This window comes from Schistocerca nitens, chromosome 3, assembly GCF_023898315.1.
Source record: "Schistocerca nitens isolate TAMUIC-IGC-003100 chromosome 3, iqSchNite1.1, whole genome shotgun sequence".
Taxonomy (NCBI): Eukaryota; Metazoa; Arthropoda; class Insecta; order Orthoptera; family Acrididae; genus Schistocerca; species Schistocerca nitens.
In genome coordinates this window covers 34,735,510-34,751,745 of record NC_064616.1, presented here as the reverse complement: position 1 = coordinate 34,751,745, position 16,236 = coordinate 34,735,510, and the positions used below count along the sequence as shown (strand labels likewise).

Genomic DNA, 16,236 nt, shown 5'->3' with positions numbered 1-16,236 from the left:
TACCACGCTTGAGGAACATCAAAGTATTATCCTTGAAAGCAGTTAAAATTTTAAAGTGGCTCAGTTTCAGATTTTGGGGGAGTAGATGCAGCACACATGCACCAGCAAGGCTTTTATGCCGTCCAATCCTTATTAAGGGTACCTATTATATAGGAAAAAAAAGAAGAAAATCGTTCTAATTTAAAAATCTTAGACATTGTCCACCATGAGGTTGGCTTGCCACAGGTGCTTACAAGACCATTCCTTATCTTTGCCTCTGTGTTGAGGCTGGTGATTTGCCAATAACTGTATGGTGACAACTCCTTATGGTTCACCAAGGGCACATGTTCTTGGCTGATCCGGAATCATCAGTTTTTACCTGTTGAGTAACTGCTCATCTAAGTTGCATTCTCTAATTGTCCATGAGCAGAAAAACCATTGAGGTACTGTGCAAAACCAGGTGTAATGGAACTTACTGTTGGCCAAAATCCACCGTTATAGTGTGTGCAAAATGCTGTGGCTGCTAGATGCATAGTCGGCTGGTGAAGTGTGGGAAGAGCAGCAGTGCTAGGGGATTGCTCAGAGCGCTGTAGGGGAAATGTCGGGCGCTGGAGAGGAAGTGCCGTACTAAACTGAAGCCTATGCTCACATTTTTTGTAAATATTAAGTGGGTGCCCTCCACCACTTGCATGGTGACCATTCAAAAAGATCTACTGTCACATCTGCTTTTGAAGTATCTAAAAAGAAATCCACTGAAAACACAGCTTGTTAATCATTTGTTACTTTCAGAGAAGTGCCATGAGTGGCAAATTTTGAATACAACCTACACATTTCTCTCGTTGCCATGCCAAAATTTGCTTCTTTTGCCAAAACACAGCGGAGTTTATACTGTTTCACCTCACTAATATGTTGTGCAAACACAGTTGTGATAGAATTCTGAAACAGTGGTTTATTAAGTTTATTAACTGAGGAACTGAGGAAAAGTAAAGTTAGTAGCTTATGAAAAACAAATCCTCTGTACAAAAAAACCTGTAATGTCTTCACATATGTTGTTCCAGAATCCATAGCATTTCTTGTTTCACCAGCCATTGATGGCCCTTAAAAATAACATTCTTTCACCAAAAAAGTCTGTAGTTATTGGAATAACACAATAGGTAATGAAGTTTTGTATAATACTTATATGGTAAAATACTCTTCTTTTTTTGTGCTATCATCTGACAAAATCTCATTTCGATATCTGAAACTGTTTATAGAATATGAGGAATGTTGTGGATATTTCACTCTGGTTTATCACTGGTGTGGCACGATCGCAAATGAGTGTGCTACATCATATCAGTTTTATTGAGATTGGTTACAGATAGATACCTCTACCAGAGTCTAAAGAAAAATTCAATATGTTAGCTAAATTTCATATGCAAAAACATATTATGTAATATGCACCAAACGAAAAATCATAGCGACCCCTGGTTTATCACTGGTGTGGCACGATCGCAAATGAGTGTGCTACATCATATCAGTTTTATTGAGATTGGTTACAGATAGATACCTCTACCAGAGTCTAAAGAAAAATTCAATATGTTAGCTAAATTTCATACGCAAAAACATATTATGTAATATGCACCAAACGAAAAATCATAGCGACCCCTATTTTTCATTGCACACTTTTTCGAGTTTTGTGCAGTGTCTTACTTTCACATAACTGTCACAATAACTATGACCATTAACGAAATGATGGGCACATCATCATGAACCTGACATATAAAGCTATCAGCAAAACAAAAACATTTTTTTTTTACTGAATTATCTCTGTAAATTCATTGGAGAAAGATTGCAGGGTGCACACCTCAATTCTGTTGTCCCTGACTGGCCAAAAGTTGGAAAACATTTATTGGCCTCCCCTTCCGAACACTCTCTCCCAGCGCTTTGGATGAAAAATGGTCAGTGTGCATTGGCCACCATATCCTGCGCTAGCTATACCCAGGGCTGGAGGGAAAACCCATTCTGATTGCCATATAGACCCAGTATTATTTTAGATTTAATGGAATACAAGGGAGTTTTTACTTCAGTTTATATTTTCCATTTTTTTAAAATTTTTGTGTAAGTCATCTTTGCAAATATATGCTGATCAACACTGTTGGTTGAAGCAGTTGGGAAATGTAGGCTGCTCTGTTATTTGCTTTGATTGTGTCCTCAAGAGATGCCTACTGAATGAATTCACGGTGTATGATACAGAGCTATAGGTATTCTTGAGGGCACTGGTCTGGGTGAGATATCTTTGTGATATTCTTGATCTGCTCTGACTCCTTGAGTAGACTAAAAGTCATCTGCTGTGTGTACCAGAGAAAGCAGTTAAGGACACTTTACTTTGCATAAAACTCCTGGCAAATAAGGTGATATTCTAATGGATACCAGGGCATGTTGGAATTCAGGGAAGTGAATTGGCAGAAGACAATGAGATATGCACATTACTGTTGTGGTGAGGTGCAATTATCTCACCTTTTAGGTGGAAAACTGTACATTGATAGGAAGGGAGTGGCTGGAGTATCAAATAATAAGTAACAGCTACCCACTTGTATTGCTGCTTTCTCCAGTAAATAAGGCAGTGTGAAGGCCTATGAAAATGAAAATGCTCTAGCAAAGAACATAGTCCCCTGGCACATGGGTTACTGCTCCGACAAGAGGAGCCAATGGTGCACAATGTGTTTTATTTGTTGATGAGACATCTTTAAAATTCCGTATTTTGTTCATGTTGGACTGTGACTTGGAAACTGCTACTAATTATGATACAAAAGACAAATTGAAACAATTATATGTGTCTGTCACTGTTTATTTTCTCTCCATGTGAATACATTGGTTTGCAAGTGTGTTTCATCTCCTGGATACAGCCAGTCACTTGCCTTGTGTTTCTCTTTGTTACAAATTGATTGTTGTTTGTCATTTGTCATAATATGACACTGAAGTTGTCCATTATAAACGATAACAAAGTTACTTACTGGATGTTCCAACAAGAAGTATGCTGTGCAGGCCTTTATACACACACATTTGTGCTAGTGAATAGCAGATATAAACACAAAACAAAAACAATCCAGAGAGAGTGCATGTATAGAAATACGGGGCGATGTAGTCAGAGCATTACCAGCTTACACAATGAGTCAAAGAAAGTACAGTTAATTGCACAGAGACGTTCAGATTGTTGGAACTTTCTTACATCGACACTTTCTTAAACATGTATGTACACTGATTTTAATATATTTATTTGATAATGAATCTGTTTGATGGCATAGGCATTAAGCTCGAGTTTTCTAATTTCTGTCGTTAAAGAGGAGATGTTAGTAACAAGTTTTGTGTATAATATAGTACGCCCACTTAGGCAAAAGTTCATTGATACTGACACTGAATGTTGTTTTACAAGTCTCCAGTTTTAATTTGAGGATAACTGTATCTGAAATAGCCTCTGGAATGTAATTTGTTAAATTTTTGTATTTATTCTGTCTCGTCATGTAATATATTCTCTGTGGTCACCTATTCCATAAAATTTACTGCTATCTGGACTGGCTAGTAAAACCCAAATATCTGCGTGCACCTTTTCATGCTAGTGTACTACTATTCCTTTGCAGTGAGTTCAGTGCTGGGGGCTGAAAGAAAGCTGGAATTTTTCTCAATTTAATGTATTGACGAGCAATATTTCTTCTTTCAGCACACATCTATTTAAGTTCCTGTATACGTTAATTCTCAAAGATATGTATATTACAGTTGTATCACAACTATTTGGATACAAATATTGTCCACAAAAAGATTACTTTTTTACAAGCAAAACAACTGAAAATGTAAAACAGAATGATAGTTTGAAAACTTATTTTATTCTTCTATGACATCACTGTCATCATTGTGAGCACTGTTCTTCCATCATCACAATACGCCTCCAAACTGCAACATCTAAAAACAATCCGCCCACAGCATGTAGACGAGCTAAATGTGCCATCCTGTATTTCAGGTATGCTGCACCCATATACCTTGCATTACCTGCACACAATAATAAACCATTTCTCCGACAATATGCTGTCCAAAACTTAACTACAAATAAAAAACCTTCATTAAATGTCACACTCATTTTTCAGAAACATCAGGAGTCTTATGTAAAATCTTTTAGCAGGTTTAAGGCTTCCATTCAGTGTGCTGTTGACCAGTCTGGTGTGACAGGTGAAGATAGCAAAATGGAAGCCAAAGTTTTAAATTTTGCGTTCAAGAAATCATTCACACAGGAGAATCATGCAAACACACTATCATCTGACCATCAGATAGAGTCCCATGTGGACAACATAGTAAGTAGTTCCCTGGCATAGAGAAACACCTGAAAGATTGCAAGCAAATAAATCACCAGGTCCCAATGAAATCTCAATTTGGTTTTACAGAGAGTACTCTACGGCATTGGACCTTATGTAGCCAGTATTTATCAAGAATCTCTTGCCCAGCTCAAAGTCCCGAGTGACTGGAAAAAAGCACAGGTGACTCCAGTATATAAGAAGGGTGAAAGAACGGACCTGTAAAATTACAAACCAATATCCCTAACTTCGGTTTGCTGCAGAATTGTCAGTCATATTCACAGTTAAAATATATGAAACATCCTTGAGACTGAGAAGCTTATGTCCACAAATTAGCACGGTTTTATCAATCATCACTCTTGCGAAACTCAGCTTGCCCTTTTCTCTCATACTATGCACTATGGATGAAGGGCAACAGGAAGATTCCTTATTTCTCTATTTCCAGGATGCATTTGACACAGTGCACCATTGCAGGCTCATAACAAAGCTATGAGCATATGGAATACGTTCACAGATATGGTAGTGGCTCAAAGACTTCTTAAGTAAGAGAACCCAGTATGTTGTCCTCGACGGCAAGTATTCATGAGAAACAAGGGTATCGTCAGGAGTGCCCCAGGGTAATGTGATAGGGCCGCTATTACTCTCCATATACATAAATGATATGGCGGGCAGAGTGGTCAGCAATCTGCAGTTGTTTGCTGATGATGCTGTGGTGTATGGTAAGGTGTCGAAGTTGAGTGACTAGGAAGATACAACATGACTTAGAGAAAATTTCTAGTTGGTGTGATGAATGGCAGCTAGCTCTAAATGTGGAAAAATGTAAGTTAATGTGGATGAGAAGAAGAAGCCTTTAATGTTCAGATATACAGTGAAACCCCGCTTTCACACGTTTCAAAGGACTTCAAAAAATGGTGTAAAATGCATGAAAATGTAAAATGTGGGAAATAACGTTTGAAGCTGTAAAAGTTACATATAGGATATCTCCTTACATTTTCGCACTTTATGTATGATACATGTACATAATAGACATCAAAATAGTTGTCAGGGACTTGTTTATTATCTAATAAAGGATTATTAATTAATAAACACCGCTGATGCAACTGTAACCAGTAACTGTCTGGGAAGCAGAAATGATTGACTCAATTTCATATGTCATAACTGATGTTTTTGGAAAGCCTGCAGCTGTCATTCATTGTTTGAATAATGAAACACAGAACCAATAACGTATTTTTTCATGCTTAGCATGACGCATTTCAAGAATTTTTTTCTCATTGTCAAGTGCAAATATTTACATAAGTACGAGGGCGGTTCAGAAAGTAACCTCCGATTGGTCACAGTGCGGGTTGTGGGGGGAGTAGCGACGCCATCTGTGCGTTCACGCACTCAACAGGTCAGTCGGCATCAAGCCGTGGTCGAGTGAACGTCGTACCTGCGCTAGTTTAGTTTTTGTGGCAGTTTGAAATGTGTGCTGCAATAGAAAACCCCGCCAAATGTGAAGTGCGTGCTGTCATAAGGTTTTTTACAGCCAAAGGATATTCTGCAGCAGCTATTCATCGTGAGCTTTGTGCCGTGTACGGACCAAGAGTTATGAGTGAAGGAGTTGTCCGTGAATGGGTACGTTTATTTAAAAGTGGACGAGAAAACGTTCATGATGAAGAGAGGAGTGGTAGACCATCATTGGTGACTGACGAACTCGTTCAGACAGTTGATGCAAAAGTTCGTGAAAATCGACGTTTCTCAATGTCGGAGTTGTCTACTGGTTTTCCACAAATTTCTAAGACTCTCTTGTACGGTTTGATGACGACGAAGAGCTCAAAGATGCGGTCACAGGCTGGCTCCAGGCACAAGCGGGTGATTTTTATGCAGAAGGAATTTCAAAGCTTGTGAAGAGATACGATGAGTGCCTCAATCGCTATGGAGACTATGTAGAAAAATTGTGCAAAGATGTAGTTGTAAGATGTATATATTAAAATATTTTTATTTAACTTGGTGTATTTTTTTAAATCAACCGGAGGTTACTTTCTGAACGGCCCTCGTATTTTTGCACCATGTTTGCATATGTGTTGTTCTGCATCTCTTGCGCTGTAGTGGTCTTTTTGAGGTTATCAGGTATTGTGCCTCCTCAGTTATGTAGAAAACCATACAGATGACAACATTGTCTGTTTGTGTAACATCACATAAAATACATACATAAATAGTGGACTTGACAACGAGAATAAATTCTCGAAACACGGCTTGCATGAAATAATACATGATTGGTGCTGTCTTTAAACCAAAAATATTTGAGCAGTGCAGAGTAAGTGAAGGTGTCAACAAGTACTACAAGTGGCCAACTGACGAAACACGCTAAATGTTGTTCGACAAAGGTGTCTCAACGATCACAATATGAAAATACAAATGCACAGTAAAGACAGTTTGGAAATGGTTGTGATTGGTCATGATATCTTTATTCGAGTGAACATAGTTACTCCCATCAGCCACTGTGCCAAGTAGAGCTTGGCAGCGGTAGGAGATACGGCATGAATTGGTCCAACTTTACACGCACTATGTTTACATGCCACACACCTTCTGAAAGACAAAAACTGAATTTCAGAAACCATTTTTTGCTGTCGTGTTTATGCATTAAGGTCTGAAGCGGATTTGCTTGCCCAGATAAATATGGCATGTAGAAAACAGCTGTTACAGTTTATTATTTAGTCAACACAATCACTATTTCTCTTCAGTTAGGCAAGGTGTAAACAGCTTCAGTCTAATATTATTATATTTCTTCTTATCCTTCACCATACAAAAAGCCACTCTGTCCATATTAGCCTACCATTTTTAAAAACAAGACGAAACCAACAGCCCATACAAATTTAAAAACCAGTTGCATTTACATGGGAACGAAAATCAATTGGGGAACTGGAAAACTGTCAGTCAGAAGCTGAATTCCAGAACCAATTTTGAAGTGCTTTCATGACCACCCAGAAGCATTTTTGGGAAATCGGTTTACAAAATCCAGTAATGGAACCCCCATGTAAACAGCATGATGTTTACTTGTTGAAAATCCCTGAGTAGAGCTCCCTGGCGTCAAGAAACTTAAAACACAATGTTTAAACACTACTTGACACCTAACAACATGCCAGCATAATTTCACTCAGTTTTTCATAAAGTTTAAATCGCGGGGAACTTATAAATTTGTTGTCAGAAAATCGGGTGTGATTTATCATTACAAACAGGAAATTTGATGGACGTGATAAAAAATGTCGTAAACACCGTTAAAACATTAATTCCAGGAACATAAAAGTGGGATTCCACTGTAGTATTACTAGTGTCCTGCGTGACAGAGTAAAGTCATTTAAATACCTGGGCGTAACGTTGCAAAGGGGTATGAGGTGGAACGAGCATGTAAGAACCGCTGTAGAGAAGGCGAATGGTTGACTTTGGTTTATTGGCAGGATTTTAGGAAAGAATGATTCACCTGTAAAGGAGATTGCATGTGGGACACTGGTGCGACCTATTCTTGAGTACTGCTTGAGTGTTACGGATCCTTACCAGGTTGGATTGACGCAAGACGTCAAAGCAGTTCAGAGGCGGGCTGCTAGATTTATTGTTGGGAGGTTCAAAAAACACTTAAGTGTTACAGAGATGCTTCAGGTACTCAAATGAGAATCCCTGCAGGGAAGGCAGTGTTCTTTTCCAGAAACACTGTTGAGAAAATTTAGAGAACCGGCATTTGAGACTGACTGCCACAGCATTCTACTGCCGCCAACATACATCGCATATAAGCACCATGAAAATACGATACGAGAAATTAAGACTCATACGGAGACATGTAGACCATCGTTTTTCCCTCACTCTGGGAGTGGAACAGGAAAGGAAATGACTAGTATATCTACATATATACTCTGCTAGCCACCAAGCGGTGTGTGGCGGAAGGCACAATTTGCACCAAAGTCATATTTCCCCCCCCCCCCCCCCCCCCCCCCCCCCCTGTTCCAATGGCGGATCGCTTGAGGGAAAAACGACTGTCTGAACACCTCAGTACAAGCTCTAATTTCCCTAATCTTTGAATGGTGATCAATGTGCGATTTGAAAGTTGGTGGTAATAATATATGCTCTACATCCTCAGTGAAGATCGGATTTCGGAATTTAGTGAACAGCCCCTTCCGTTTAGTGTGTCGTCCATCTGCAAGTGTGGCCCACTTCAAACTTTCTATGAGATTTGTAACGCTCTAATGATGGCTAAATGTATCAGTCATGAATCTTGCCTCTCTTCTTTGGACCTTCTCAATCTCTTGAATCAGACCCAACTGGTAAGGGTCCCATACAGACGAACAATACTCTTAAGACTGGATGAATAAACTGCAATCTAGTGTTCGCCTTGCCCGTTACTTGTGTGACCCATAATTTTCCCTAAAATGATGGGTCACTCCTCACTTTATAAATAAAGAACAATATTAATTGACGTAGATGTCTTTAGTCACAAAATACCCTATATTTTGGGCACCTGTTGAATGATTAATGGAGTGGGGAGTTTAAAATTTCGAAAGGTGTCATAGGTGTTCACCAAGTTATTGGTGAAAAAGAGATTTCAACTGTTATCGGAGTGGCTTGCAATTTGCAGTCCTTGGTATCAGTGATCAATGAGTCACTTTTATCTGGGAAACAGTGTAAACTACTCACATTTTACTGTTGCATGTTATTTAGTAGTTTAGAGCCTGACTCTTTGTTTTATTGGGCAGTGGGGGTGCGTGAGCGAATAATAGGAGAGAAGAGTTCCGCATACAGAATTACGTTATATATTGACTGCAACTTACTATTGGTATGAGACATTTTTAACCTCTTTGTTGTGTGCTCTAAGTGTAAACAACACAACCACAAACTTCCAGAATTAGTATATGGTGCCATTTAGTTGCAAGTTTTCTCGTTACTTAGAGAAGAACTATCATGTTGCTGGAAGACAGGACTGGAACAAATGGGATGAAATAAAATTAGTTGGTGGTCACCCAACTGACAGGCATTTCTGCTTACATAATTATGGATTAGTGGCATTCTGTTAACCAGCACAGAAATTTGCTGTATAATATGTGCCTTTCTCCTTTGACACTGATGTGTACCAATGTGTAATACTTGTTGTTCCTGCTGTGGCCCTGGTGGTGTAACAAAAGGTGAACAGCACAGTTCTTTGGCTTGCTCTAAATCATGTACAAACAAGTGTGTTTGAAGCTTTAAAATTTTTGCGGTTTTTGATGACTAAAAAGTTATTTGTTTTATATGCACTATATGCTTAGAGCAAACATATAGGGATTTTTTTAACATTTTTAATTTCAGTTGCTTTAACATTTTTGTCACTTTCTAGGTAACCCTACATTCAGTAACATCTAATTGCCATTACTATTTTCCCTCAACATTTATTTCTGTATTGTGCCTCCTCTTTCTGCTCCCTCCCCCACCCATTTTACAGCTTGGCGACCATGTTTATTCTCATTATCGTGTCTGTTGTTGTTGTGGTCTTCAGTCCTGAGACTGGTTTGATGCAGCTCTCCATGCTACTCTATCCTGTGCAAGCTTCTTCATCTCCCAGTACCTACTGCAGCCTACATCCTTCTGAATCTGCTTAGTGTAAACATTTCTCGGTGTCCCTCTTCGATTTTTACCCTCTACGTTGCCCTCCAAAACTAAATTGGTGATCTCTCGATGTCTCAGAACATGTCCTACCAACCGATCCCTTCTTCTAGTCAAGTTGTGCCACAAGCTCCTCTTCTCCCCAATTCTATTCAATACCTCCTCATTAGTTATGTGATCTACCCATCTAATTTTCAGCATTCTTCTGTAGCACCACATTTCAAAAGCTTCTATTCTCTTCTTGTCCAAACTATTTATTGTCCATGTTTCACTTCCATACATGGCTACACTCCATACAAATAATTTCAGAAACTACTTCCTGAAATTTAAATCTATACTCGATGTTAACAAATTTTTCTTCTTCAGAAACGCTTTCCTTGCCATTGCCAGTTTACATTTTATATCCTCTCTACTTCGACCATTATCAGTTACTTTGGTCCCCAAATAGCAAAACTCCTTTACTACTTTAGGTGTCTCATTTCCTAATCTAATTCCCTCAACATCACCCGACTTAATTCGACTACATTCCATTATCCTCGTTTTGCTTTTGTTGATGTTCATCTTATACCCTCCTTTCAAGACACTGTCCATTCCGTTCAACTGCTCTTCCAAGTCCTTTGCTGTCTCTGACAGAATTACAATCGTGTCTAGTACCATTTAAATTTAATAGACTTTTATAAAATGCGTTCTGAGTCACTCAGTTTCGTTATAGTCAATTACTTGCCTCACTATTCACTATGTTGTATATATATTTGTGTTACCCACGTAGTTTAAATTTGATTCTCAGCCATAGTTTTGTCATTCTCATTATGCCCAGCCCACATGCATTGTTTTTTCTTTTGCTTTTTACTTTTTTCCTTTGTTATTGGAGTATGCTATTTTCTTTCTGATGCTTGTGTTATTGATTTCTTTGTATTATACTTCGCTTTGTAAATTAGTGTCACATGTGTGATTTATCTCATTTCTCAGAGGGAGATATTTGATTGCTATGGACAGTCCATGTCCATGTCTGTCACTTTCATCTTTGCCCTTTTCAGGTCGTAGTGAGTATTGTTTGACAGTACAAAAGACTGAATTAAATTTCAGTTTTAATTTCACATCAAATGTGGATCAAAATTAATTAAAGACATCTCTGCTTTGTTTTCATTTCGGCTACTCAAATCGTCCTCTGTGTCAGTGCAAATTACAGTTTATTTTTAGAGTTTTAATCACCCCAGTTTTCTCTTTTAGTTAAACTAAGGCTCATTACTTAAGTAAAAGTACACGGATCTTAGACATTGGGCAATGATATTATCTTATGATTAGTCTTCCACAGTAGCATCGGTAGATGAAGTGTTCTTGTTACATCAACGGAAACTTGGTCAAATTTGTTTTCGTAACCTTCTGAGGTGCATATTATGTAGTATCTGAGTGGGGAGGGGCAAAAATGGTTTTTCACTGATGGGTTCCTAAATCGAATGCCTATTGTAGCAGTAATCAGCAACAGAAACATCTGTTGTACATGTCCTGGGACCCACATGAGATATATTCAGATAAAGTGTGATTTGCTGTGATTATCACTCTTGAGAACTTGATGGGAATCTGTAATTTGTTGCTACTAATCTATTGGGAATGTTTTATTAATATTCTGTTATGTGGAAGGAGAACTGGAGCAACAAATGTATAAAGTAGTGGGAACAAGTGTGTGCTGTATGCCTGCAGAAGAGTTCAGCTTGTGAGTGAAGAGTTGTAAAATGTTTTTGGAATTACTGGATCATTAATTTTGATAGCTTTTCCATTTGTAAAATAATTTCAGAGATGGGTTGGTTCCCACTAGATGTGTAGTTTTTTTTTCCTGCCAGTGAGATGAATATGTTTGAGAATGGAATGTTTGAGATTGTCGTATCACATAATATTTATCTCCCATGCCTTATCATGTGATATTGATAGGAGAATACACACAGATATTTGCTGCCTCACTGAGTCACAGTAATATGCAATATACCTTGTGTGTGTGTGTGTGTGTGTGTGTGTGTGTGTGTGTTTTTTTTTTCTGATATCAGTTTACAAGTAGTTTCAGTGTGTGAAAACCTTAAATTATTATTATTGTTATTATTATTGTATTAGTACAGATGAAGCCATTGTTACAAGTTATACAGTTTTTAAAGTATGACCTGCTGATGATTTATTTTTGTTCTTTCCTTTTTTTAATTTTTAGATTACTCCTGTGCTTTGCAAAAGGATATAATTGTCCATGGAAGGTTATATGTTTCTCCGAATTACTTGTGCTTTTATGCAAACATCTTCAGATGGGAAACACAGGTATGTTTGCAGTAAGTGCTTTAATGAACTGTGTGCTTACAGTAGAAGCTTTTGCGTAGATGTAAATATGCAGTAATGTTTATATAATCAGCAGTATAATACTTTTTCACTTACTTCTTGAAACAGGTGTATCAGATCAGTTTTTGGGTCTTTTGAATATCAAAGTTTGCAAGACTTAGGTGACAGGAAATCTCAGTTCTTTAAGTATGATGATATTAATGGTAGGAAAATCTATATATTTTTTCAACATGATATATACTTACTTATATTCTCTACTTCTCCAGTGTTCCTTGGTCAAAAATAATATGGAATGCTACAGTAGGTGAAATGCATTAAAGAGAGAAATGGAGAAAATGATGTGATGTGCACGGATACTGAATAGAACTTATGTAATTTATATTAATTAGTGACACATGGGGATCAGTTACTTAAATGAAGAAACCATTTGTCTAAGACATCAATAATGTATTGTGGGCGGTTATTGAATTTTCTGTGAATAACCTTTTACATTACAGTGATCAGTATACATGTTCCTCATTGACTAGATACTACACCACTTACAGTCTGATATGAAATTATGAAATCTGACATAGTCTTTGTGGAATGTTAATTAATATTTTCTGTTGGCAATTATTTTGGAGGAACGTTGAAAAGAAGCACGCGCACACACGCAAACACACACACACACACACACACACACACACACACACACACACACACACACACTACATAATGATCCCAAAAAAATACTATTTGAGAAGATAAACTTAAGTGATCATGACAAGGTAGCATTATACTAATAGTTATATGGTGGTCTTATGTTATTTATATTGATTCCTGGATTCTTTAAATTAGGTGGAACCATGTAAGACAAATTACCTTGATGTTTCCATGAACTGTGTTACTGCAGTTTTCTTCCAACACCCCTTTGTAAACTGACACATTTGCTTGATGAACTAATGAAATAATAGCTGCAATTGAGATACCATGTTTATGGCAGTTTTTTCTTCAACAAAGGAAACTGCTTTTGCTTGAACACAAAAGTAGTTACCTGTTAACTGTAATTCTATTCCCAACTTTTTTTGTGACAGTTAATACCCTCTACTTAACACCACATTTTGTTTTATTCTGTTTGCAATCTCTTGTATTGTAACTATTTCTGCTATGTGCATGAGGTACTTTATAGACCATGTTTCATTTCTGTTTTGTACACTGCAGCCCCATTATATCTTCTGTCCATTATATTAAATGTATTGATTTGTTCCTCTCTCATTTGAACTTTTCCATTTTGGCCAGATTCCAAGAGACAGTGCTAACATATTCTTACTTTGCCTGTCTGAAGTCCACCTGCATTCCACCTCCCACCACTATACACTTACGCCATTACTCAGTAACATAACAGTCAGATCTCTTTTGTCTCCTTTGTTCTTAGTCATAAGAGTGACACTATAATTTGTTTTTATACAGTGTTGTGTGAACAGTTGTACGTAAAATCAAAAGTGGATTCTGTAATTGTCAACATGATTTTGTCATTGTGTATTGGCTTCCATCATTAGCTAAGTATGCAATATCTATGTTCAGTGTGTAGTTTGCAGTCTTTTTGTTCATTGTAGTGCATGGCCAGAAACGTGTTTGAAGTCTGTTTTGGAAACAAATTGCAAAGTTTTCCCATGACCTCCATAGTCACCTCTTTCAAATATGCAGCTGATTTCCTTTCTGATGTCGATAGATTTGGTGAATGTAACTACAGTTGCTGTTTAAAATAATTTTTCATATGAGAAAATATTTTTATTAAGTTTTGTAATAATATTAGCAATGTAGGCTCATACTTTATTTAATTTATTATAATCCATTTGTGTTACAGCTGTCCTTGAGATGGAAAGATATCACAGCTATAACCAAAGAAAAAACTGCTTTGGTTATCCCTAATGCAATACTTGTCTGTACAAAAACAGAGAAACATTTTCTAACTTCATTTGGAGCACGGGACAAGACATATCTTATGCTTTTTAGGGTGTGGCAAAATGCACTGTTAGATCAGGTATGCTGAAATTACAAACATCTTTTACAAATTTTTATTGATGTTTACATTTTATTAGTTTGACATTTATATATTCAGGGTACTGTTGCCATGTCAGTGGTTGTGATACATGTTTTTCTGTCGCTGTATAGTAACAGATATTTCATATCACTGTTTCATTGAAAAATTGTGAGACAATGACTATGTGAAAATACAACATCTGTTAAGAAGTTGCTGATTGATATTCTTACTTGCATTAACGCATTTCATCCCAGTGTAGTATACACGCAGCACTAAGCTTAACTTCACAAAATCCAGTAGAAACAAACTTCTATCGTACACAACTCATAAAGCATGTGGTAAAAGGCATTCAGAAGGTCTATGTTTATGTTTTATTATAGTTCACAATTACTCCAACATTTTATGAAAAAAATAAATTGCTGAAAACTTAGTGTTGCATGTATGTAACACTAGGAAGAAATGGGTTAAGAATTCAGTTGTATTTAATTTTGGTTTCAGCAATTAACACATTAGTGCAAAAGATCTTATTATGAAACATTACTGACTTATTTATGTACAGCAACTCTCAATGCAAGAGATATGGCAGTGGGTGCATACTTGCTATGGTGATGAGCTAGGACTGACAAGTGATGATGAAGATTATATAGCTCCTGTGTCAGAGGAGGAAAAGCAATCATCTGCTGCTGTGAGACTCTCAGTTGACTCATTTGCTGAAGTAAGTATCACAAAAAGTTATTGTAGTTATGATAAAAATACAAATTTGTTTTTTCTTATAACTATAAGTGAGAAATCTAGGTACCATGAGCAATCATTTTGTTAGTTAATGTTAACAAGTGTGTATCAAAAGCTTTGACAGTTGCAGCAGTGAAGCGGTGCTGATGGAGGTAGTTGGATAATGGCAATAGTATTGTGATGTTATGTGCAGCTAATTTTAGCAGCTGAGCTTATGATGTTGGTGATGGTGTTGAACGTTGTTGTAGTAGTAGCGTTAGTAGAAATGTGATGACAGAATCAGAAAACAAATGAAATTCTCTCTCTCTCTCTCTCTCTCTCTCTGTCATTGTGTTTCATTAGCATTCCCATCTTTAATACCTGTTAGGGCACTGTCTTAAAACACGTGAACTGTTGTAAAAATTTTCCTTCTTTTCATGTGCACATGCCTTATAGTCTTCTCATTCATATCAAAACAACCTTCATTTCTTCACAGGGTGGAAAATGTTGGGGATCAGTGCTGTTCCTGTGTAACAAAACTGTATATTAGTACAAATTCAGAGGTTAATGGTGGAAATAATGCAATTGTCTTGATGTATGAGCACTACTTAATGAGTACTAGGTGAGGAAATCCCATCAAATATTAGGCGGACAAATGATAAAGTTTCTGTTAGCCATAACTTAACAAGAGTCCAACCTCATAGTGAGTTTTATGAAGTATATTGACAAAATATAATAAGTGAGGATCTTGTGCAGTAATAGTATTTATTGTTGAAAAATAGGCGAACATCTACAATAAGGAGATTAGTAGTTCATATGTATCGTTCACAGTACTGAAATAAAAACTATCAATTAACTGTGGCAGTACTTAACTCTCCTCAAATTTCGTGTACTGATCTGTATCCAGTTTACTATTTAAACTTCGTGTCCTGTATAATTACATTCAGTGGATAGCAGAACTTTGTTCAAAACATTGCAGTAAATATCCACAGAAAAAGTGTGCACTTATTATTGTAGGAACATATCAACAGTGAGAACCTTAGAGCTCATACTAGAGAACTTGCGTGTACCTTCTTCCTTCGTGGCTACACATAGGTATGTCTACAATCAGCATAGGATCATTGCCAGCTCACCCTATGGTAAAATAATTGGAGGTCTCCATCTGTTAAAAAGAATAAATGTGTTATTGGATCATTTTCTGCAGTTGAGCTGTCATTCTGTTCTTTTGTCATTGCATGCTCTGCCGTTTACTCTCCGGCTCATAATGATGGATCC

The 16,236-nt window shown here is 37.2% G+C and overlaps 1 protein-coding gene across 5 annotated transcripts in view; it reads left to right on the top strand.

Moving 5' to 3' along the window:
- Positions 1–16,236, top strand: part of LOC126247978 (protein Aster-B-like) — a 224,423-nt gene that overhangs the window by 95,956 nt on the left and 112,231 nt on the right. For all 5 annotated transcript variants that reach the window (XM_049948546.1, XM_049948544.1, XM_049948545.1 and 2 more), the window contains 3 exons: positions 12,106–12,209; positions 14,074–14,250; positions 14,810–14,965. In XM_049948546.1, the coding sequence (XP_049804503.1) occupies positions 12,106–12,209; positions 14,074–14,250; positions 14,810–14,965 (437 nt within the window). The remainder of the gene's footprint in view (positions 1–12,105; positions 12,210–14,073; positions 14,251–14,809; positions 14,966–16,236) is intronic.